Source organism: Phyllobates terribilis, unplaced genomic scaffold, assembly GCF_046119375.1.
Source record: "Phyllobates terribilis strain yellow unplaced genomic scaffold, ASM4611937v1 Scaffold_411__1_contigs__length_1673714, whole genome shotgun sequence".
Lineage (NCBI taxonomy): Eukaryota > Metazoa > Chordata > Amphibia > Anura > Dendrobatidae > Phyllobates > Phyllobates terribilis.
In genome coordinates, this window is record NW_027363171.1 from 692,861 (window position 1) to 718,129 (window position 25,269).

The following is a 25,269-nucleotide window of genomic DNA, read 5'->3' on the forward strand; positions in this document are numbered from 1 at the left end:
TGGAGGACTATGTGGGGCCCATTATTCTGTATGGAGGACTATGTGGGGCCCATTATACTGTATACTGGTTGGTCCATGACTTTGTCCAAGTTTTTCATTTTGGCCCTTTGCATGTTTTGAGCTTTACATCCCTGATGTACAATCTGTATGGGTAATGTACATGGAAATGGCAATAATGGAAAGCTGCTAATTGGACTTTGCTACAAGCCTCCTAATATAGCTGAACATGTAGAGGATGATATGCTGCAACAAATTAAAAAGGCAACAAAAACAAGTCAAAAGTGTTGGCTCCCTTGAAATTGTTCCAGAAAATGAAGTAATTCTCCCAGAAAATTATTGCCATTACACGTTTTGTTATTCACGTTTATTTCCTTTGCATGTATTGGAACAACACAAGAAAACAGAGAAAAAAAGGTAAATTGAACAATTTCACACAAAATGGGTCGGACAAAATTGTTGACACCTTGCCAAAATTGTGGGTAAACAACTTTGTTTCAAGCAAGTGAAGCTTGTTCAAACGCAATTGTGGCAAGTAACAGGTGTGGGCAATATGAAAATCACAACTAAAAACAGATAAAAAAGGGATAAGTTGATTCAATCTTTGCATGAGTCTGAGGACTTGAAAACCAAAATTGTTGAAAAATATCAATAATTTCAAGGTTATAAGTCCATCTTTAGAGATCCGGATGTTCTTCTGTCCAAGGTGCGCAACATAATCAATAAATTTACAACACATACAGTCAAATATGGTGGAACTTCAAAAATGTTTTGGGGTTGTTTTGCTGCCTCTGGTCAGGTACCTTAACTGTGTGCAAGGCATCATGAAATCTGAAGATTAGCAAAGGATTTTGGAGCACAATAGAGTGCCTAGAGTCAGAAAGCTGGGTTTGCTTGCTAGGTCATGGATCTTCCAGCATGACAATGACCCCAAACATATTTAAAGAAGCACCCAGAAAATGGATGGAAACAAAGTCCTGGACAGTTATGACCAGCAATGAATCCAGATCTAAATCCCATTGAACACCTGTGGAGAGATCTTAAAATTGCTGTTTGGAGAAAAATATAAAAATCTGAAAGTCCTCAGTGGTTGATACAATCTTTTCAGTTAGCCATTAGTCAGTAAGCTTTCGAGACTACTCAGGTCTCTTCATCAGACATAGTATAACACAAAACAAAAAACCAAGCAATGTGAAGATTGCTTGTTTTTTTGTCTTGTTTGCATTCTGTGCAAATTAGGGGTGTGGCATCCCCCTTGTTGAGCTGGTCAGTATATATGTAGCTTACCATGGGCTTATGTGGTCTGATATTGGGACCCGGTTCTATTTGTCTACCCTTTAATATGCATCACTTCAACTTTGATATACAGTAAGGTTTTTAATATAGACAGTGTAGGACCGTCCCAATTAGGGTCACCTTGTCGCTGGTGGGACGGCTTGTATACTTTTTTTGATCAAAAATAGTTCACTTAGTACCCTATATTTAATATGCAACTTTGCATTACATTTATATATAATGATGGTAGGGTATGTGATATATTTTTTGTCTTTTGTAGGTTTTGTATAGTATAACACAAAATCTGAATAGTCACATATTAATACAAAACAGGGCACAGGAATAATGCAATAGATAAGACAAGTGACTTGAAGCAGAACTATCAGCATGGGAGAGGGAGAAGCAGTTGTGGCCGTAAAAAGGTTTGGCCACAAGAAGAGCTATTCTTTTATTGTGTGGCGATGAGAATTCATCCTTGTTCTAAGTTTTTGCCCTGTCTCCCCTACATACAGACCCCCAGTTGGACATTTGGTACATATAATTAAGTACACTACATTAGTTGTGATGCAGCTGAAAGTACCTGGGATCTTGTGGTCCTGATGTGAGTTAGGGACCTTTATCTTGTCCGTGGTCATTATAAACGGACAGGTTTACATTTTCCAGTTGGTGAGAATGAATTTTATAAGTTTCACCACAAAGGTGAAACTATTCTCCCGGTCAGTTTGCTTTACCCCCCAGTACCTTTTCATTCTAACAATGTTAGTTTTCTGGGAGATTATACTTGTTGCCTTTTTTTGTGGTTCTCCTTAGCTTGCCTTCTTTGCCCTATATGAATGTGTTTTTGTTTCTCACTCAAGAGTTTTTGTATTTTCCTTCATACTTTCCTTTTCCCTTGTTGATAGTGTGTTGCAGCCTCTCCTCTGGTTCCTCAGGACGTATGAGAAACTCCTCAACGGCTTATTAGTTAGTTGAGTGTGTGGTGGAGTTTTTAGTTGTGCAGCTAGGGCCTTTCTAATCTCTACAGAGACTAGTTGGGTGTAGTTGCGGCATTCTCCCATGTGTGGATTCTCTGGTGGTTATCAAGATGCGCTTTCTGGTTAAAACATTTCCCACATTCTGGACATGAAAAAGGCTTCTCCCCTGTGTGAGTTCTCTGATGTTTATAAAGATATGATTTGTGTCCAAAATATTTTCCACAATCTGAGCATGAAAAAGGCTTCTCCCCTGTGTGAGTTCTCTGATGTTTGATAAGATTTGATTTCTTTGCAAAAGATTTCCCACATTCTGAACATGAAAATGGCTTCTCCCCTGTGTGAGTTCTATGATGTCTGATAAGATTTGATTTCTCTGTAAAACATTTCCCACATTCTGAACAGGAAAATGCCTTCTCCCCTGTGTGAGTTCTCTGATGTTTGCGAAGAGTTGATTTCACTGTAAAACATTTTCCACATTCTGAACAGGAAAATGGCTTCTCTCCTGTGTGAGTTCTCTCATGTGCGATAAGATATGATTTCTCTGTAAAACGTTTCCCACATTCTGAACAGGAAAATGGCTTCTCTCCTGTGTGAGTTCTCTGGTGCGTAACAAGATCTGATTTCTGATTAATACACCTCCCACACTTGGAACAAGAAAATCTATTCTTCGCTGTGTGAATTTTTTGAGGTTTAAGAAAAGACTTTTTGGGAGGAAAACTATTTCTATATTCTGAATGTGAAAATGGCTTCTTTGCATGAGGAGCAGATCGTTTTTTAATGCTTGTTTTGTGACTTTGATTTTCCTTAGTCTGTAATGAATCAGAAGACAGGGCCTGTAACAAAGGATCAGATGACAGATCTTTGCTGTGAAGGGATGATGGTATATCTGGAGTAATGGCATTCACTTCAATTGTATCCTGTTGGATCTGAAAATTATCTGATTTGAAAATTGAAGATGTCAGCTGTCCCTCTGATCTCCTGGTACAGTCATCTGCCAAGAATAAAACCAATTATTATTTTTTAATAAAAAATCCTTGAATTTTATATTTTTGAACATTTCTACTTAAACTGTCCATAAAAAAGGCAAGTTATATAAAAAAAATCACTTATTCACCAGGACAATGACTGTCTAATAGAAAACCTCATAGAATGGAGCAGTAGAGCGTGGTGTTCAACTGTTTGTTCATTCTGCCTCCCAAATATGGAATAAAAAGCCACTAAATGATGTTATGTAGGTGAAATAATACCAATAAAAACTTCTACTTATCTCACAAAAAACAAGTCCCCACTCAGGTCCATCACATGTCAATGGAATAACAGAGGTTTCCACATTATTAGTGTCTCAAAGGCTCTTGAAAAGCAACATGGCTTCCATAAACCAATCCAGCAATATCTGCTCTCCCAAAGTCAGATCTCCCCCTCACTTCTGAGCTTTGTAGTTGGTTATGTGCCTAAATCACATGTAGCATCCATGTATTTGGCATTACTATAATGAAAAGAACCCATTTAATTTAAGGTGTGTGACTACTGGAGCACAATCTGAGCACTATGTGTTGGGTAATAAAATAGCATATTTGCAATTTTCACTCTCCAACATCCACTGCGTGCTAATATCCGGAAAGTGCCTGTGGAGTCAAAATAGTCACTACTCCTATAGATTAATTCACTGAGGGTTATAATTTCCAAAATGGAGTCACTTTATGGGGATTTCTACTGATCTGGTTTTCTACCATTTTGTTATATTAGGGCTTCTGCAAAAGGTGTGTACCATCTCGTCTGGGACGTCTACTTCTCCTCCTGCTTCGACTTGTGTGATGTCCGCTTTTGACACCAGGAGCCACCTTATTCATTCTGCAGGCAGCGCTGGTGATGGAAGAGACGTCAGAACCAGAAGCTCTGCGAGGCACAGGCTCTGCACAGCCACTAAGATTAGGGTTGCTGGTACCTGTAGTACCATCCAGTCTGGAAGTATGGGTGCATGTGCTGTCCAGCTGGAGTAATCTGCTCTCTGCTTCATCCAATTGGAGAGCACCGCACCCTACTAAAGCTGGAAGCATATTGCTGGAAGCTGCCAGATACAGCCTTGTTCTCCTCTGGTTCAGTCCTCTGTGCTCAGCTCCTGGCTTGAGTATTTGTTTCTGTTGTGACCTCAGCCCGTTTACTGACTACTTTTGTGTCTTCTGATTTTGTATTTTCTCTATCCTCTTGGTTCTGACCCGGCTACCCGACTATTCTTCTTCCCATCTCACTCCACAGAACAGCAGGTAACACCATGGCCCAAGCCTAGGGATCTCTGTGTTAGTCCAGATCCATGTAGAGGGGTTAAACGGTCATGAGCAAAGTAATTTGTGAAATCTGTAAACGGGGTAGATAAGACAAGCCTGTTCGTGGTGGCCATCTTTTGAACTTTCAAATGACCATAAACAGCGCCCCCAATACATTGTGTCTGGAAACTATTCCAGCAAAATCTGCATTCCTAATAGCTAAATGGCGCTTCTTCCCTTCTTAACCTCCCATGTGCCCAGACAGTAGTGTACAACCGTATATAGGGCATTGTCAGATTCAAGAGAAGTTGGAAAATAATTTGTAAGGTCCATTTGTTTCCTATTATCCTTTGTGAAGAATTCCAGAGATATCATCATATAAAGTGACACACGTCAGATTTGAAAAATGGCCCTGATTAGGAACAGAAAACTGGCTGCAGGAAGGGGTTAAATCAGAGGATCACTGAAGTCAAAAACTGTGACTATACACAATAAAACATCTACTGAAATGAACAAACTCAACAGTCTCCATCAGAGAAAAATGAGTAACTAGTGGTGAAACCTCTCTGGGGTAATTAGAGTATGGGGTTCGGTGGCTCTTGGCAATCTAAACTATCGTAAGGGACAATATTTTCTGTCAGATGAGTTTCAAGAAGAAATATTAGACATTTAAAGTGAACTTTTTATAATAATGTAGAGATGAGGCCTCTTAAATTTAGATCTCAGGCATTTGGAAGAGGCAATGGAGATCTTTCTGAAAGACTACCAGGGAGTTACAGAGTCACATAAGTGAGGCCGGCCGATCCCACCACAATCAAACTATCATAGAGAGTGAACTTGTAAAAAAAAGAAAGAATATAAAAACATGTAAAATCCCCAACAACAACGTATCTATGAAGGGAGAAATCCAACACTAAACCGGAGTCACACTCATTTATGGTGGACTATTGGAGCTACTATAAGTCCTGACCAGAAGAGTAGAGAAAGTATTAGTGCCCCCATTTCAGGAGAGATTGTGCAGTAATCTGAATTTCTTAGGATTGAAATCGTAATGTAATTTATGACGTGGAGTGAATCCATGAAACCAGGGCTCGAGCCAACACATCTCCTGCAGGCGGGAGTAAATGTATATTACAGCCATCAGCCACGCACAGCTTAGAGATATATCATGGCACAGGTGTAATGTTTTCTGTATAGTTTATCACAATCCTGTTTGAAGTTAGTTGGTTTTAAAATAAATTGAAAAGTCAGGATAAAGGGAAACTCTGCTGTTATTGTACAGAAATTCACACTTGGCCTCACTGCACATTTAATGTCGATCATAAAAGTGAAGTTTGGCCAGAAAGACTGGACCTGGTCTTGTAGGGACCATATGAGGACATTCAACAGCACAGAAGGGAGAGAAGGGAGAGAATGTAGATTCATCCAATAAGATATCAGGGTTCTAGGAAGCCAACAGCATCATTACCCTCCGCTTTCTCTTACAGACCCATCATAATATTTTTCTTCAAGTGATTTTCTCACTTGTCAGCACATTCTATGTACACTGTCATTTGGCTTTGTAGTTTACAGATCTGGGCAGGTAACGGACAGCGTCTCCTAATCCCAGGGGGTAGGTGGATCCTCCAGGTTGTAAATTCTATAGAAAAGGGCTTTCAGAATTTCCCAAAGTAATTTGAACATTTTCGGACGGAGGAGAATGTTGTGGTCTAGAGGTAAAATGGTGATCACACGATTGTGATATGACCGGACTCCACCACTGATAAAGCAGCCACAGCCGGTGACTGAGAAGAATCTGTGACTTCTCTGTATTTAGTGGTTACTACTCACCTGGGTAGTCATATGTAGGAATCTCCTTCTTACACTGCTCATCACCCCTCACATATGTCTCTGTAGTATTAATATGGGTCAGATCTTCACCCTGAAACAAATATTGTAAAAGTCACAGACAGATGGAGAAGTCCCATCTATGATCAGCTCTAATCCTGCCATCTCCACCATTCTCATTACACAAGTATAAAACATATAATACAGGTGGATAAAACAGGACTGAGCACAAGACCCTCACAGCCGTCTACACATCATAGGGGAGATCTCATGACACCTTCTCTCCATCTACCTGATGATCCTGAGGAACATTGGGATCTTCTTGTTTACAGTCCTGTGGAAGAAGAGGACGGGGACATCTCTCTGGTGTTGTCCTCTTACTGGATAGATCTGGAGGAAACACATAGAGGGACTGAATTCATTCTTTACATACAGATAATTATAGGCCGTGTGTATTTAGTCCTGTCTATTACCTGGTGATGTGAGGGGCTGGGGAATCTCCATCATGACGTCCTTGTACAGATCTTTGTGTCCTTCTAAATACTCCCACTCCTCCATGGAAAAATAGACAGCGACATCCTGACACCTTCTAGGAACCTGACACATACAATGATACCGTCATCCCCCCGATCCCTTCATAGCGTTACTATATAATGTCCCAGCATTCCCAGCAGTGTCACCTCTCCAGTCAGCAGCTCAATCATCTTGTAGGCGAGTTCTAGGATCTTCTGGTCATTGATGTCCTCATGTATCAGGGGGTGAGGTGGAGGCCCCGTGCTTGGGCACAGAGGTCTTCCCCATCCCTCAGACACAGGGTCCTGACAGCGCTCACTAGAGGTCTTCTTCACTACTGTGTAATCCTGGTTATGGAGAGACACATTAATAAATCTCACTCCAGACATTTCCAGAGTCCTCACCTCTCCAGTTCTGTCCATCTGTTATTCCCATAGATAAGAATGATGTAATGTGATGTCATCAGAATCTCTCACCTCTCCAGTAAGCCGGAAGAGGATCTCTAGGGTGAGGTGTAATATCCTCTCCACCATCTTGTCTCTGTCCATATCCATCTTTGATGGGAAAATTCTCTTATGTAGAAGATCTTCACTGAGAGGATCCGATATTGTAGAGACCTGAATGAGAAGAAGATGAGCCGATGTAATATCATAAAAATCCTGTGTAATAATACAATTACTGGAGATAATAAGGGGAAACATATGAAGATATTTATTATTTCACAGTATTCAGTTTTTTATTTTACATCTAGTAATAAAACCTATATATTTTAGGCCACAGACAACAAGCAGTTTCTTCCTCGGAGACTGCAGCTGAATACGTTTCTCATAGACTCATCTTCCATAACGCTAATTCTCGTCTAATTTTCTGACACTGGAATTGACATTGAGAATAACCTCAGCACTCAATGGTTCTTATAGAAATTTTTTTTTTTAATGCAGTCCAAAAACAAAAGTAAACGTTTCGGTCGATCTGACCTTCATCAAGAACTATTGGAAATAGCACAAAGAACAAAACAATAAATATAATAATAATAAATAATAAAATAAAAAAGCATATACAAATGGATCATAGCACAATAACATGATAATATCTCTTGTTTAACCTGAACAATAAACATGCTGTCAAACAGTGTATAATATTTCGTCAAACTCCATTAATGCTGATACAACATCATAGTATAGAGCAAGTATATATACAAATTGAAGAGAGGTGACACCTACTAGACTGCTGGATGGTGTTCAAAGGTAGGAATTCAAAAGTGTGGAGATATGGTGACACTGGTTGCTTGGGTCTGCAGAAAGGAGCAGAGAGTGGCAGACTCAGAGTTATCAGCTGAGAGGGACTATGGAGGCAGAGATACACAGAATAGAGCTGGACGTAGCATACCTGTGACCTCTAGTACCTGGTTATAAAGCGGTGCTGCACGTAGTGGCTTAGAGGAACGCGGTGTCCACCGCTAGTTCCTGGTGCTGTGCGCGCTGTCCTGCAAAAAGCAAACATGGCATCTAAGAAGGCGTGACAGAGTTCGGCTGAATGCCCTTCCTCCCCAAGTACTTGATTGTATGGGGCTGCCTAGTTCCTACAATACTGAAATGCCTAATAATGGTGTCTGGGCCTGCAATGTACGAAAGTCTATTAGGTCGGGCCAGAGGTAGCGTCCAATAAGTTACCTTTTAACGCCCGATAAACATTAGACTAAAGTTGCAAGGAAGCACTGATTTTGGGGGTTTTGGTTGACTATATAATGTATTTGGGGGCCTCCCGACAGTACCAGTCAGTCATACAAACCACAGGAAAGCTGGAATATTTGTGAGTCTGGAGAGATAGCCGTCTACCAAATGACCGATCAGCCAACACTTATCTCATGTGTATGGGGCAGTTACTATTACACTGACAGGCAGTGATGATACACGGCACTACAGTAGTACAGTGCATCACCTGAGCGATCAGAGGCTTCTGTGTTGTATGATCGCACTAAGGAGAGTTGTATAAAAACGCTTATAAAAAAAAGTTTAAAAAAAGTTTTAACGTGAAAATATCACAGTTTTAGCAAAAATAAATATTCATCACTACAGGGAAAACATGCATATAATGGTAAAATGGAGAGGGAGGTCAGCTCACTGTTTATTCAATGCACCTTGTCTGAAGATCAAAGCATGGAGCCGCCCTGGTCAGGGACATTTCAAGGTTCAAGTAGAGAAAGGAGGAGAGATGGATTCTCCAGCATTGTCTATATTGTTAAAACCTCACATTTATTGTGGATTCATAAAACCTGCTGTGATGGCATACCACCAAGTGCCCACATACCAAACCAATGCTTATTCCTGATTTACAACATGTGAGTCTCTGTGATACTTTTATATCCTTCCTTTTCCTGGGTGTCCATTGATTACTGAGTACTTCTCAGACAATTTAACCCTGTATTGTATGGAAGTAAAAGATAATACACAAATACAACTCATGCATGAGACATTCAATAAAATCACTGGAAATCAAAGACAAATACAATTAATTGCACTGTAATCAGGGCCGGCTCCAGGTTTTTCTGGGCCCCGGGCGAAAGAGTCTCAGTGGGCCCCTTTAACACATACCACGATTCAGGATGCAGAGATACGGCGGAGAAATATATATATATACACTACAATGCAAAGATTTCACTTCTTACATTACATGAGTGATATCTATTGTAAATTCCACAATAGCTCAGAAACCGGTGAATCGCTCCACACAGAATACTAGCCCCCATATAAGGCTCCATACGGAATATTGGCCCCCATATAAGGCTCCATACGGAATACTGGCCCCCATATAAGGCCCCATAAGGAATACTGGCCTCCATATAAGGCTCCATACGGAATATTGGCCCCCATATAAGGCTCCATACAGAATACTGGCCCCCATATAACGCTCCATACAGGATAATGGCCCCCATATAACGCTCCATACAGGATACTGGTCCCCATATAACGCTCCATACAGGATACCGGTCCCCTTATAACGCTCCATACAGGATACCAGTCCCCTTATAACGCTCCATACAGGATACCGGTCCCCTTATAACGCTCCATACAGGATACTGGCCCCCATATAATGCTGCATGCAGGCTGTTACCCCCCACATAATGCCCCATACAGGCTGTCCCCCCCCCCCCTTATAATGCTCCATGCAGGCTGTTACCCCCCACATAATGCCCCATACAGCCCCCCCCCCTTTTAATGCTCCATGCAGGCTGTTACCCCCCACATAATGCCCCATACAGGCTGCCCCCCCTTATAATGCTCCATGCAGGCTGTTCCCCCCCACATAATGCACTATGCAGGCTGCCCCCCCCCCCCCCTTTATAATGCCCCATGCAGGCTGTTCCCCACCTTATAATGCCCCATGCAGGATGTCCCCCCCCCTCTTTATAATGCCCCATGCAGGATGTCCCCCCCTCTTTATAATGCCCCATGCAGGATGCCCCCCCTCTTTATAATGCCCCATGCAGGATGTTCCCCCCCTCTTTATAATGCCCCATGCAGGATGCCCCCCCCTCTTTATAATGCCCCATGCAGGATGTTCCCCCCCTCTTTATAATGCCCCATGCAGGATGTTCCCCCCCTCTTTATAATGCCCCATGCAGGATGTCCCCCCATCTTTATAATGCCCCATGCAGGATGTCCCCCCCCCTCTTTATAATGCCCCATGCAGGATGTCCCCCCCCCCTCTTTATAATGCCCCATGCAGGCTGTCCCCCCCCCTTATAATGCTCCATGCAGGCTGTTACCCCCCACATAATGCCCCATACAGGCCCCCCCCCTTTTAATGCTCCGCAGACTGTTACCCCCCAAATGCCCCATACAGGCTGCCCCCCCTTATAATGCTCCATGTAGGCTGTTCCCCCCCACATAATGCACTATGCAGTCTGCCCCCCCCTTTATAATGCTCCATGCAGGATGTCCCCCCCCTCCTCTTTATAATGCCCCATGCAGGATGTCCCCCCCCTCCTCTTTATAATGCCCCATGCAGGATGTCCCCCCCCCTCCTCTTTATAATGCCCCATGCAGGATGTCCCCCCCCTCCTCTTTATAATGCCCCATGCAGGATGTCCCCCCCCCTCTTTATAATGCCCCATGCAGGATGCCCCCCCTCTTTATAATGCCCCATGCAGGATGTCCCCCCCCCTCTTTATAATGCCCCATGCAGGATGCCCCCCCCTCTTTATAATGCCCCATGCAGGATGTCCCCCCCCCCCTCTTTATAATGCCCCATGCAGGATGCCCCCCCCCCTCTTTATAATGCCCCATGCAGGATGTCCCCCCCCTCTTTATAATGCCCCATGCAGGATGTCCCCCCCCCCTCTTTATAATGCCCCATGCAGGATGTCCCCCCCCCCTCTTTATAATGCCCCATGCAGGATGCCCCCCCCCCTTTATAATGCCCCATGCAGGATGCCCCCCCCTCTTTATAATGCCCCATGCAGGATGCCCCCCCCCTCTTTATAATGCCCCATGCAGGATGCCCCCCCCCCTCTTTATAATGCCCCATGCAGGATGTCCCCCCCCTCTTTATAATGCCCCATGCAGGATGTCCCCCGCTCTCTTTATAATGCCCCATGCAGGATGTCCCCCGCTCTCTTTATAATGCCCCATGCCTCCATACATTAAAAAAAAAAAATCAAATACTCACCTCCCTTCTCCTCACCTGCTACCTGCTGCCCGCTGCTCGGGTCCGAACTCCAGCGTTGTCGAGGTCTTCCCGCTCAGCGCTCCCTGTGACGGCTCAGGGGAGGGCGCGGTGAAAAGACGTCACTGCGCCCTCTGACCTGAGACGTCACAGGGAGCGCAGAGCAGGAAGACAGCGAATCTGCGGAGGCACGGGGAGAGGTAAGTATCGGGCTGCCGGGGCCCTGAGCAAGCGGGGGGGAAGGGCGGGCACTGACACCGCTCTCCTCCGCCCATAGCCCAGCGGGGTGCGCGACCGCCAGTGGGCCCCTCTGCCTGCTCAGGGCCCCGGCATTTGCCCGGGTGCTGACGCCGGCCCTGACTGTAATATTAATCCTGTCTGATGCTCATTCCCTGTGGGGCTCTAGTTTGTAAATTAAATATCCAATATGACTTTCTATTTAAGATTTTTCTTTTCATATCTCCACCTCTTAATGGTTTATAAGCCTTTTCTATTCCTAATATCTGAAGGATCTGATATCCCCTTTATGTTTTTGTGAAAAGCATGTTGAAACCACAGACGGGTTTAATGCTGTGGGATTGATTGCGTCAGATAAATGTCTTCGAATACATTTTTTTAGCGGATCTGACATCCATCCCACATATTGTAGTTAACTCTCTATACCCTCTATTAAATAGATGACCCCTATAGTGCTACAACTGATGAAATTGTGTATTGCAAATTGCTGTCCCCTTAGATTTTCTTCAAATGTGTCGGTTTTATTAACATAGTTGCATGCTTTACAGGATGTATGTCCACATGTAAAAAAAAAACCTTATAGGATAACCAAGTCACCAAATACCAGCCCATTAAGACATACTTTGTCACTCTCCTACTCCCTACTGATTGAATCCCTGGACTAGTCTAAAACATGCTTCCAATCTCAATGGGAGAGAGATCTGGGTTGCACCTTAACGAGAGATCAGTGGAAGCAAATCTTCACCTTGACACACAAATCATCAATCAGCTCGCTATTTTAGGAGGCCAGCTATAAACTGCTTTCTCGGTGGTATAGGGTCCCAACTCGCCTACACTCTATATTCCCAGATGCTAGTCCCATGTGTTGGAGATGTGGGGAGGAGGAGGGTGACATACTACATATTTTCTGGGCCTGTAAACTCCTTTCTCCTTTCTGGGGAAAAGTTCTACTAGTGATTAGTAAATTCAGTGATCTTATTTCAGACCTTGACCCAGCTTTCATCCTTCTCCATCACAGCAACATCCCTTTAAAAACATATAAGAAACTCGATACTGAGACACTTGATCACGTCGGCTAGAGCATGTATTCCCTTGCTATGGAAAAGTAACACTATCCCGACAATCTCACTATGGTTCTCCAAAATAAATGAGATTATGCTAACGGACGAACTCCCCTCCATGATCAATAACTCCCATGATAAATGTTATAAAACATGGTTCTACTGGAGTTTAAATCTTCCGCTGATTATCTTGACCTCATAGGGGAAAGCTAAGTCTATACTTCAGGAGCCTCTCTTACGTTACCCTAACCCTCTTACCCATACATCCCTTCCCCCACTTCCCTCTGTCTTTGTGTGTATTTGTGTTTTTACTGTTTTCTTTTATAGCCCTTATTTGTTAATCCACAAGAATATGTAATGACTTAATGTTTAAGTCTGAGTCACCACACTGGTATATCCTAAAACACATTGAACCAATGTTCTACCAGCGACTCTACTTTGGATTGTGTTTACTTATTTCATTTTCAAGTATTTTGGAAATACTGGTTATTGTTATGGTTATGTGGTAATGTTTGACCTACTACTTGTTGCACAACTAGTACCCAGTGTTTGTATTTGTATTTCCTTTTCAAAACTTAATAAAGATAAATTTGTAAAAGGATAACCAAGTCACATTGCGTTTGATATTTGTTTCTTGGAAAATAACTTGGTGAAAGTTTTCCGCCAAGTGTAGAAGCCTTTTTGGATACAAAACTCAAACAAAATATGCAAAAGAATTTACAAAGTCTGGAGGACGGATCTCAGACATCAAAAAAACTAAGTTTGAAAGAAATATCAAAGACTACGAGTCAAATTCAATTTACACATGGAAATTAAACAAACCAAGAGCTACTGTTCTGAAATACAAGTCACACAATAAATTCAAAGGAAATAGAGGAGAGCGGAGGTCAGCTTCACAAATCCTAATGTGTCCATGGGTTCCTCTAATTATAATTCTCTGAGGACTTATCTGATGCACCAGAGGGATCAACTAAAGACAGAACAAAAATAAATTCTCAAGTATTCCCCATAATTCATCACAAAACAACGGAGACGGGCGGGCAGAAAGCTCAAATGTGCCCGGACATGTGCGTTCCATGCCGGAGTGCATCACAGTCTCCCATCTTCTAATGAGTATGTCCGGAAGCATGCGTTCCACACCGGAGCGCATATGGTATTGGATTGCATACCACCATAGAAAAATCCTCTCTCGGAGATCAGTGTAATGGGACACTGAAAAGCCTTAGTTACTTACTGGTAACGGGATTTTTCGGAGCCCATGACCGCACCACGAGAGAGAGAGAGGATCCGCCCATCAAGGGCAGGAAACCTACAAGTTAAAAAGGGCGGCACCTCTCTCCCGCCTCAGTTTAGTTAACAGAGCATGAGAGGACCGCCAAGGTTAATTACAACAAACAAATTCATTTTAAGCCAATTACTTTAAGTAACTTCCCCCGAGGGTGCAAAAAAGGAAATTAATTCAACGGGAGTGCGAAAAAACACCAGTGTAGGGAGGGAATATAAGGGTGCTGTTATGGGTTCCGAAAAATCCTGTTACCGGTAAGTAACTAAGGCTTTATTCGTACTCCCATGACAGCACCACGAGAGAATTACAGAGACGAAAGGAGACTAGGGAAGGACCACAGCTTGAAGCACCCTTCTCCCAAAGGTGAGATCAGAAGAGTCACCCAAATCCAATCTATAATGCCTATAGAAGGTGGAGGGAGGAGACCAGGTGGCAGCCTTACATATGTCTTCAATGGAAACCCCTGTCTTCTCCGCCCAGGAGGTTGCTACTGCTCTGGTGGAATGAGCTCTCAACCCTTCTGGTACTTCCTTCTACCCTGAAGAGTAGGCGAGGGCGATGGCCTCTCTAATCCATCTCGCAATTGTAGATTTTGAGGCTTTATAACCTTTCCTAGCCCCCTGATGGCATATGAATAGGGAACTCTCTCTCCTAAAACTGTGTGAAACCTCCAGGTATTTAAGCACACACCTCCTAACATCCAAAGTGTGTAGTTTCTCCTCTTTTTGATTTTTAGGGGGAAAACAAAAGGTTGGAAGACTAATCTCCTGAGTCCTATGGAACCGAGAGACTACCTTTGGAAGAAAGGCTGGGTCAGGTTTTAATATAATTCTATCGTCTAGAATTTGAGTAAATGGTGGAGATATAGAGAGAGCCTGTATGTCACTTACTCTCCTCGCTGAAGTCAGGGCAACTAACAGGGCTGTTTTGAGAAGAATAATCTTATTGGAGGCTAAATCCAGGGGCTCGAAGGGAGGGTCAATTAAAGCATTTAGGACTAGATTTAAATCCCAGGGAGAGGATTTAGTTTTTATAATAGGTCTACACCTAAAGGAAGCTTTTATAAATCGCGCTACCCAATAGTTAGCCGCTATATCGGAAGAAAACAAAGCTCCCAAGGCCGAAACTTGTACCTTCAATGTACTCGTGGTAAGGCCCTGTTCTAAACCCCGCTGCAGAAACTCTAGTATTTTCCCAATAGCGGGCCCCTCCTCTGGTTTAATATTTGAAAAGGACAGAAACTTTCTCCAGGTCCTAGCATAAATACGGGTAGTAACGGGTTTCCTGCTACATAGGAGAGTATTCACTACATCTGAGGAAAACCCTTTGTTAGTTAATAGCTCCCTTTCAAATTCCATGCCGTTAAATGGAGATTTGAGGCTGGAGGATGGGAAACTGGACCCTGAGTGAGAAGGCCCGGAATCTCCGGAAGAACCCAGGGGTCTGTTATGGACATTCTCCGGAGACAAGGGATCCACGGTCTTTTGGGCCAAAAGGGGCATATGAGAATTATTCTGGCTTTGTCTGCCCTGATCTTCCTTATGACTGATGGAAGCAGGATCATGGGAGGAAATGCATACGCCAAAGGGAATTCCCAGGGAATCATGAAGGCGTACACTGCCAGGGGATTTTCCCTGGGGTTTAGGGAACAAAATGTTGTCACCTTCCGATTGGATTTTGTTGCAAATAAGTCCACTGTTGGAAGACCCCACAAAGCCACAATCCTGGAGAATATCTGAAGGTTCAAGGACCATTCTCCTTTTTTATGGAAGTACGACTGAGAAAGTCTGCTGTAACGTTTTCTTTCCCTCTTAGATGAACAGCAGAAAGGGAGTGACAATGAACCTCTGCATTCTGAAGAAGTCTGTCCGCTATTTTCATTAAGTCTCTTGAACGGGTTCCCCCTTGGTGATTTATATAAGCTACTGAGACTTGATTGTCCGAGAGTATACGGACATCCTGGCCCTGTAAATATACAAGGAACTTGTTGAACGCATAATCCATGGCCAAAAGTTCCTTAACATTTGAGGAAAACTGCACCTCCTTCTCTGACCAGGTCCCCTGAACTAAGTTACCTTCAAAATGAGCTCCCCAACCTGTAGCACTTGCATACGTAGTCAAGACTGCAGTAGGCTTACATTCCCAAGGGACCCCCCTAGAAAGATTAGTGTGTACTAACCACCAATGAAGGGATGGTAAGGAGCGAGGGGCCAAGGTAAATTCCCGGTCTAGATGTCCAGCTAGGATCGAATCGTTATATAATATGTCCCATTGAAGTGCCCTTGAGTGAAGTTGGGACCAACGCACCGCGGAAAAACTCGAGGTCAAGGTCCCTATTAATGACATGGCCTTACGGAGTGTCATAGACGGTTTATCTATACAATATCTTACCAAGCCCTGGATTTTTGCAATCTTTTCTTCTGATAAATAGCATAATTGTCTTTCAGAATCTAAAATGACCCCCAGAAACTGTTGAGCTTTTAATGGAGTCAATCTAGATTTCTCCAGATTTAAAAACCAACCTAGTCCTTCCAGGACAGAAATAGTTACCTGAAGGTGGGCCTCGCATTGAACAAAGGAGTTCCCCACTATCAGGAAATCATCAAGGTAAGGGATTATTAAGATGTCTTTTTCTCTTATATGGGCCATAACCTCTGCCACTAGTTTGGTAAAAATTTGCGGGGCTATAGCTAACCCAAAGGGAAGTGCAGTATACTGAAAGTGTTTAACCACCCCACCTATTTCAATAGCCACCCTCAAATACTTTTGATAGTCCTTATGAATGGGAACATGGTAATAAGCATCTTTAAGATCGAGAACTACCATATAACAGTGGGGAAAAAGCAATTTTATTATCGTTTTTAAGGATTCCATTTTAAAGGTGTCGATTTTAAGGAAGCTATTTAAAGATCTTAAATTTATGATTGTCCTGAAACACCCATCTGGTTTGGGGACCAGGAAAAGCGGGGAGTAGAATCCGTGACCCTCTTCTGAATCCGGAACCTCAATCAGGACATTTTTCCTTATTAGGACTTGAACTTCCGATACGAGGGCAGTCTGCCGTTCTGGGGAGGAACTAGAGGGAACAATCAAGAATCTTCTGTAAGGAAGAGCTTGAAATTGAAATTTAAGACCAAATTTAATTAGGCTCAAAATCCAATTACTATGTGAAATTCGCTCCCAAGCTGGGAGGAATAACGACAATCTCCCTCCCACCTGGGCCGATTGCGATTCCCCTGGTTTCTGTTCGTTTTTGGAAGAAGAACCAAAGAGCAGGCCTCTACCTTTGCGACCTCTTTCTTCGAATTTTTCTTGTTCTTTGAAAAATCTCCTTCGGATAAATTTCTTTTTCCGAAACGATTTCTTAAAAGCGGGTAGAGGTACAGATGGAAAACCCTTCTTAGGATCTCCGGCTTTTTCCAACAGCTCGTCCATGGTCTGGCCGAAAAGATATTCTCCTTCGCAAGGGATTGCACAAAGTCTAGACTTCGTCTGTATATCTCCAGGCCAGCATTTAATCCATAGGGCTCGTCGAGCAGCATTTGACAGAGCTGATGATTTAGCTGCCAATCTAACCGAATCCGCAGACGCATCAGCAAGAAAGGCAGCAGCACCCTGGATTCGGGGAAGGGAAGAAATAATCTCCTTCCTAGAGACACCCTCCTTTAGCTGATTGTCTAACTCAGGGGTCTCAAACACGGGGCCCGCGGGCCGCATGCGGCCCCTGAGGCTGCTTTATGCGGCCCGCAGGCACAGACCCCTTGATGATCCCGACCAGGTCCAGGAGGAGCCGCCGACAGCAGCGCTGCATTGCCGCACAGAGACTGTTTCCCAGCACTGCATTTCCAATGCCAGCCGCTGGCCAATCAGAGGCCAGCAGCTGATATCTGCGTGTCGGCGCAGCGAGTATGACGTCATTGCCATACGCAGCTATCAGCTGCTGGCCTCTGATTGGCCGGCGGCTGGCAAAGGAAATGCAGTGCTGGGAGACAGTCTCTGTGCGGCAATGCAGCGCTGCTGTCGGCGGCTCCTCCTGGACCAGGTCGGGATCGTCAAGGGGTCGGACTCTGTGGTGCCTGCGGGCCACATCTGCAGGAAGGCCGCCGAGGGAACGGAGGACAGGTGAGAATCATCTTTTTTTTTTTCTATTTTATGTGTGTGAAGAACAGGGGGCACATAGCCACAAGATGGGGACCTGGATGGGGCACATAGCCACAGGATGGGGACCTGGATGGGGCACATAGCCACAGGATGGGGACCTGGATGGGGCACATAGCCACAGGATGGGGACCTGGATGGGGCACATAGCCACAGGATGGGGACCTGGATGGGGCACATAGCCACAGGATGGGGACCTGGATGGGGCACATAGCCACAGGATGGGGACCTGGATGGGGCACATAGCCACAGGATGGGGACCTGGATGGGACACATAGCCACAGGATGGGGACCTGGATGGGACACATAGCCACAGGATGGGGACCTGGATGGGGCACATAGCCACAGGATGGGGACCTGGATGGGGCACATAGCCACAAGATGGGGACCTGGATGGGGCACATTACTACAAGATGTTTGCCATTATTATTATATGATGCTAATTGTAAGACAATATTACTGAATGTGGCCAATTGGGGGAAACAAAATTGTAAAAATCAAAAAAATAAAAATAAAGCATGAAAAAATATTGGGCACTAAAAATGCTGTTTTATATGTAAACTAAAGTAAACACAAAAAAGTGCACGTTTATTATCGCCACATCCATAATGACCCAAGCTATAAAAAAATAAACACGGAAAAAATATTCAAAAGGTGTATACAAAAAAAAATGGTATCACTAAAAATGTCACATTGAACAAAGAATGCGACCCCCCAAATTCAAATTTTTTCCATGTGCGGCCCATATACCCAGCCGAGTTTGAGACCCCTGGTCTAACTGTTCTAGCCAAACCATTAGGGCTCTCGATGTGCAGGTGGCTGCTACTGCTGGTTTCAGAGCTCCTGCAGCTGTCTCCCACGCACCTTTCAGGAAGGTATTGGCTCGTCTGTCCAGGGGGTCTCTTAATGCTCCCATGTCGTCAAATGGGAGAGAAGACTTCTTTGATGCCTTAGCGATGGCGACATCCAACCTTGGTGCCTTTGACCAAGAGGAACATGCGGCATCATCAAATGGATACCTCCTTTTAAAAGAGGGATGAACGCTGCCCTTCCTGTCTGTTTTTTTGCCACTCTCTGTCTATGAGATCTTTGACTCTCGTATTCACGGGGAAGCATCTTTTCTTCTTTTGTCCTAATCCCCCAAACATTACATCCTCTACAGATTTTTCTGGCCTCGTGTCCATAATGCTCATGGTAGTCCGGACAGCTTTCACCAAGGCATCAACCTCTTGCAGAGGAAAACACTGTCTATCCGACTCGCCATCAGAGGAAGATAAAGAAGAAGAAGAAACATCTGAAACATCAGAATCTGAGCCCGGCTGAGGGTCCCTAGGAACATAACTGGACTCAGATTTCCCCTGCAGAGCCTTGCCTATTTCTTCTTTAATTAAAGACTTTAGGCCCAAGGAAAACCCCGGAGTTTCTTCCGTTACTACCTTGTCAATACAAGGCTGGCATAAGTTCTTAACATATGCATCAGGGAGCGGGCTGCAGCATAAGACACATTCCTTATGTTTAGTTTTAAATTAACTTTCTTTCAGAGCAAGAAATGTTCTAGACTGAGAAGAAGGAGGAAGAATTAGTAGAACTTTCACGAAGATTCCACTTACCCCATGGAATATTTGGTACCGTAGAAGCAGAAGAATCCATCTTAACCAGCGGAGAATCACGCCGAACAACCGGACCTTCTTTTCTGCTTTTTGCGATGAACTTTCTAGCCGAACGATTGGACCCAGACCGGGAACGTCGTTGCACCGCCAGTTGTGAGGGCTCCCCAGAGGGCTGCTCCTGCAGCAGTTGTTCTTGCTGAGGTGATAGCTGCTCCTGTGAATCTCCCATGTTTACCAAGGCAAAAAACAATGGGCTGGGAAGCACCTCCGTATGATGCCAGGTATCTTTTATACTGGCCATACCTGGTACCTGTGTGTTTTTTTTTTTGGAGGTTCAGGAAGGAGGTCACACACCCCCACCCCCGGTGGGCTAACCGCCACTGCCAGCAGCTCGCGCGTCCTATACTCCCGGCATCTTCATGCTCCCACGCGACTTCCGGGTTGCGCGCGCAAGCTCCGCCCACTTCCGGTGGAGTCTCCGACGCACCGGAAACACGTCACACGGCCGCGCCTGTCACGTTCCCCGCCGGCATGTAGATCTACTTTATCACGACATAAAATATGGGATGATGGCCCACAGTATATTCCTAAATGGTCAAATTTGACCCCTATTGCATAGAGATACACAAGCATCACCACACTTGTTAATTATGAAATAGTAGATGTAGGATATAACTGATAAGAAATAATTCTGATATAGAAGCTCAGATATCTCGATGAAGTACAACAATATGTGAACTTCATTCACTGGGACTGAGTAGTAATGGGGTAGAGTATAAAATCCAAAAATGTAATCCGGAATAGGGCTGTATTCATACAAAACAGGCATAGGAAATTTGCTCATTGAGTCCCTTAGGGGCTCGTGAATCCAGTCTAAAAATCCACTCACTTTCCTTTTTGAGGATACATCTATCGAGATCACCTCCTCTCACATTGGGTATAACCACCTCAATTATACAAAAGGAGATGTCTCCGGTTTCACATCGATGTACACTGTTCATGTGTCTCACTAATGGGGTGTCCCGACCATGGTGTACATCACCCAAATGCCCCCCCCCCCCCACCCCCCTAGACTCCCTCTTGGTCTTGCCTACATAATCTAGGGGGCGGGTGCATGTGGCCATATATACACTAGTCCTGAGATTTTATAGTTGGAATAATCCCTCTGAAAAAAGTTTTTTCTCGTGGAGGAACTTGAGAAAGATTTACATGGTCTCATCCAATTACATGTACACCATTCTCCAGATCTAAAGAAACCGCAGATTCTTCTATCTAGCCAAGTCCCCTTGGGTGTAGGTTTTTTGTAGAAACTATGCACTAAATGGTCCCTAATTGACTAACCCTTTCTGAAAGTTATTGTGGGAGTAGATCACACAGCACCCTGAGGTCCGGCTCAGCCACAAGTATATCCCAGTGTTTTCTGAGGGTATTAAAGATACGGTCACTCTGATTGTCATAAGTTTTTCTTACTTGTGTTATCCCATCTTTTTCTTGGTCTCTTGGTTAGGTATGGAGGAGTGTCTGTCTCTCCCATTTTTCTGCAAACGATGATGCGGAATCCAATATGTACCATGAGTACCCTTTTTCCCTGAATCTGGTGTTCAGGTCTATTGCCTGCATATTAAAATCTGTGACATTATGGCAGTACCTTCTCAACCATAAAAATTGGCCCTTGGGTATTTCTCTTTTTATGGGGATGGGGTGGTGGTTATCCCACTTCAATAGTTTATTAGTGCTCATAGGTTTATGGTAGTTGAGAGTCCCTAGGGTCCCATTCCAATCTTTCTTGATTAGTACATCCAGGAAAGGCAACTGGTAATAATTAAACTCGGATGTAAATCTCTGGCCCACTCTATTGATGTTGAGTTCCCTGACACATTCAAAAGATTGTTCACTCGTCCCCGACCAGATGATAAAAAAGTAGTCAATATATTTGTACCATACCCCAATAAATGGATGTCATTACTTATGATCATCCCTGAATATTGTGGTTTACTCCCACCAGCCCAGGAATAGGTTAGCATATGAGAGAGCCCAGGTGCTCCCCATCGCAGTACCCCTGAGCTGGTGGAAGTACTTCCTGTCAAAAAGAAAGAAGTTATGAGTAAGACCAGAGTGAATTTTAGAAGATCCTCCATGAAGTCATTATGTCTGCTACACTCTATTGACCTCTATTTCAAGAAACGTCTTACTCCTCTGATATCATCCTCATGCGGAATATTACTGTACAAAGCCTCGATATCTAGTAAGGGCTGCACCCCTACATGCTCGAGGGTCTACATGTAGGGGAGCAGGCAAAGGGAAAACCAACTCCAGAGGGATTATTCCAACTGTAAAACCTCAAGACTTATTCCAACTGCAGAACATCAGGTGGTACTGGGGGAACATTATACTGTGGGGGTCATCATACATCCTGCATAAGGGGCATAATGGAGGCATTGCACTGTGTGGGGGTATCATACATACTTCACAAGGGGCATAATGGGGGCATTACACTGTGTGGGAGCATCATACATCCTGCATAAGGGGCATTACACTGTGTGGGAGCATCATACATCCTGCATAAGGGGCATAATGGGGGCATTACACTGTGTGGGAGCATCATACATCTTGCATAAGGGGCATAATGGGGGCATTACACTGTGTGGGGGGCATCATACATCCTGCATAAGGGGCATAATGGGGGCATTACACTGTGTGGGAGCATCATACATCCTGCATAAGGGGCATAATGGGGGCATTACACTGTGTGGGGAAATCTTACATACTGCATAAGGGGCATTACACTGTGTGGGGGGCATCATACATACTGCATAAGGGGCATAATGGGGCATTACACTGTGTGGGGGCATCATACATACTGCATAAGGAGCATTACACTGTGTGGGGGGCATCATACATACTGCATAAGGGACATAATGGGGGCATTACACTGTGTGGGGAAATCATACATACTGCATAAGGGGCATTACACTGTGTGGGAGCATCATACATCCTGCATAAGGGGCATTACACTGTGTGGGAGCATCATACATCCTGCATAAGGGGCATAATGGGGGCATTACACTGTGTGGGAGCATCATACATCCTGCATAAGGGGCATAATGGGGGTATTACACTGTGTGGGGGGCATCATACATCCTGCATAAGGGGCATAATGGGGGCATTACACTGTGTGGGAGCATCATACATCCTGCATAAGGGGCATAATGGGGGCATTACACTGTGTGGGGAAATCATACATACTGCATAAGGGGCATTACACTGTGTGGGGGGCATCATACATACTGCATAAGGGGCATAATGGGGCATTACACTGTGTGGGGAAATCATACATACTGCATAAGGGGCATTACACTGTGTGGGGGCATCATACATACTGCATAAGGGGCATAATGGGGCATTACACTATGTGGGGCATCATACATCCTGCATAAGGGGCATAATGGGGGCATCATACATACTACACAGGGAGCATAATGGGGGCATTACACTGTGTGGGGGCATCATACATACTACACAGGGAACATAATGGGGGCATTACTCTGTGAGGGGCATCATACATCCTGCATAAGGGGCATAACTGGGCATTACACTGTGTGGGGGCATCATACATACTGCATAAGGGGCATAATGGGGGCATCATACATCCTGCATAAGGGGCACAATACTGTGTGGGGGCATCATACATACTGCATAAGGGGCACAATACTGTGTGGGGGCATCATACATACTGCATAAGGGGCATAATGGGGCATTACACTGTGTGGGGGCATCACACATACTGTATAAGGGGCATAATGGGGGCATTACACTGTGTGGGGGCATCATACATACTGTATAAGGGGCATATTGGGGCATTACACTGTGAGGGGGCATCACACATACTGTATAAGGGGCATAATGGGGGCATTACACTGTGGGGGGCATCATACATCCTGCATAAGGGGCATAATGGGGGCATTACACTGTGTGGGGGGCATCATACATCCTGCATAAGGGGCATAATGGGGGCATTACACTGTGTGGGGGCATCATACATACTGTATAAGGGGCATAATGGGGGCATTACACTGTGTGGGGGCATCATAAATCCTACATAAGGGGCATAATGGGGGCATTACACTGTGGGGGGCGCATCATACATACTGTATAAGGGGCATAATGGGGCATTACACTGTGTGGGGGCATCACACATACTGTATAAGGGGCATAATGGGGGCATTACACTGTGGGGGGCATCATACATCCTGCATAAGGGGCATAATGGGGGCATTACACTGTGTGGGGGCATAATGGGGGCATTACACTGTGTGGGGGCATCATACATACTGTATAAGGGGCATAATGGGGCATTACACTGTGTGGGGGCATCACACATACTGTATAAGGGGCATAATGGGGGCATTACACTGTGGGGGGCATCATACATCCTGCATAAGGGGCATAATGGGGGCATTACACTGTGTGGGGGCATAATGGGGGCATTACACTGTGTGGGGGCATCATACATCCTGCATAAGGGGCATAATGGGGGCATTACACTGTGTGGGGGCATAATGGGGGCATTACACTGTGTGGGGGCATCATACATACTGTATAAGGGGCATAATGGGGCATTACACTGTGTGGGGGCATCACACATACTGTATAAGGGGCATAATGGGGGCATTACACTGTGGGGGGCATCATACATCCTGCATAAGGGGCATAATGGGGGCATTACACTGTGTGGGGGCATAATGGGGGCATTACACTGTGTGGGGGCATCACACATACTGTATAAGGGGCATAATGGGGGCATTACACTGTGGGGGGGCATCATACATCCTGCATAAGGGGCATAATGGGGGCATTACATTGTGTGGGGGCATCATACATCCTGCATAAGGGGCATAATGGGGGCATTACACTGTGTGGGGGCATCATACATACTGTATAAGGGGCATAATGGGGGCATTACACTGTGGGGCCAGTAAAGGGGTCCTGTACTATGAGAACAATACGTTTCCTCCCTCCCTGTCTCCATAGTTGGGTCGTATGTATCTATTACAGGAAACAACAAAAATCTTATGATTCTTATAAAGGGGCAACACGACCCCAAAAGAGTCTCCGTGCTGAAGGGGTTAATGCCCCCTGCGCCCAGTAATGGGGTCTCCACATACCTCCACCTGCAGAGCCGCCACCACATATATGGCTGCTCTGTGCGCACAGGAGCTGTGATGAGGTCACAGGAGGGGAGGAGTCAGGGGTCACATGATCAGGGGCCTCAGTGGATGCAGGACTCTGCTGTGCTGGTTGTCATGGTGCTGGATGAGCTGAAGTTTGTGTGTGGGGTCAGGAGGGGTTTACAGGGGGGATGTAGCAGAGCCGCGTGTGTACGAGGTGTACGGAGCAGAG

General features: G+C 44.7%; 1 protein-coding gene across 2 annotated transcripts; it reads right to left on the reverse strand.

The window, feature by feature from the left end:
• Window positions 1-506: 506 nt before the first annotated feature.
• Window positions 507-25,096, reverse strand: LOC141225680 (uncharacterized). Of its 2 annotated transcripts, none has more exons than XM_073667088.1 (9): window positions 25,035-25,096; window positions 8,240-8,336; window positions 8,074-8,144; window positions 7,327-7,467; window positions 7,018-7,197; window positions 6,811-6,934; window positions 6,630-6,727; window positions 6,341-6,431; window positions 507-3,237 (listed from the first exon to the last, which is right to left on the reverse strand). In XM_073667088.1, exons 4-9 carry the CDS (start codon window positions 7,402-7,404, stop codon window positions 2,300-2,302), a joined length of 1,509 nt encoding a protein of 502 aa, XP_073523189.1. In that variant the 5' UTR covers window positions 7,405-7,467; window positions 8,074-8,144; window positions 8,240-8,336; window positions 25,035-25,096; the 3' UTR covers window positions 507-2,299. The 2 variants fall into 2 exon arrangements, with proteins under 2 accessions (XP_073523189.1, XP_073523187.1); XM_073667086.1 differs by lacking the exon at window positions 25,035-25,096 and adding an exon at window positions 19,870-20,908.
• Window positions 25,097-25,269: the final 173 nt, after the last annotated feature.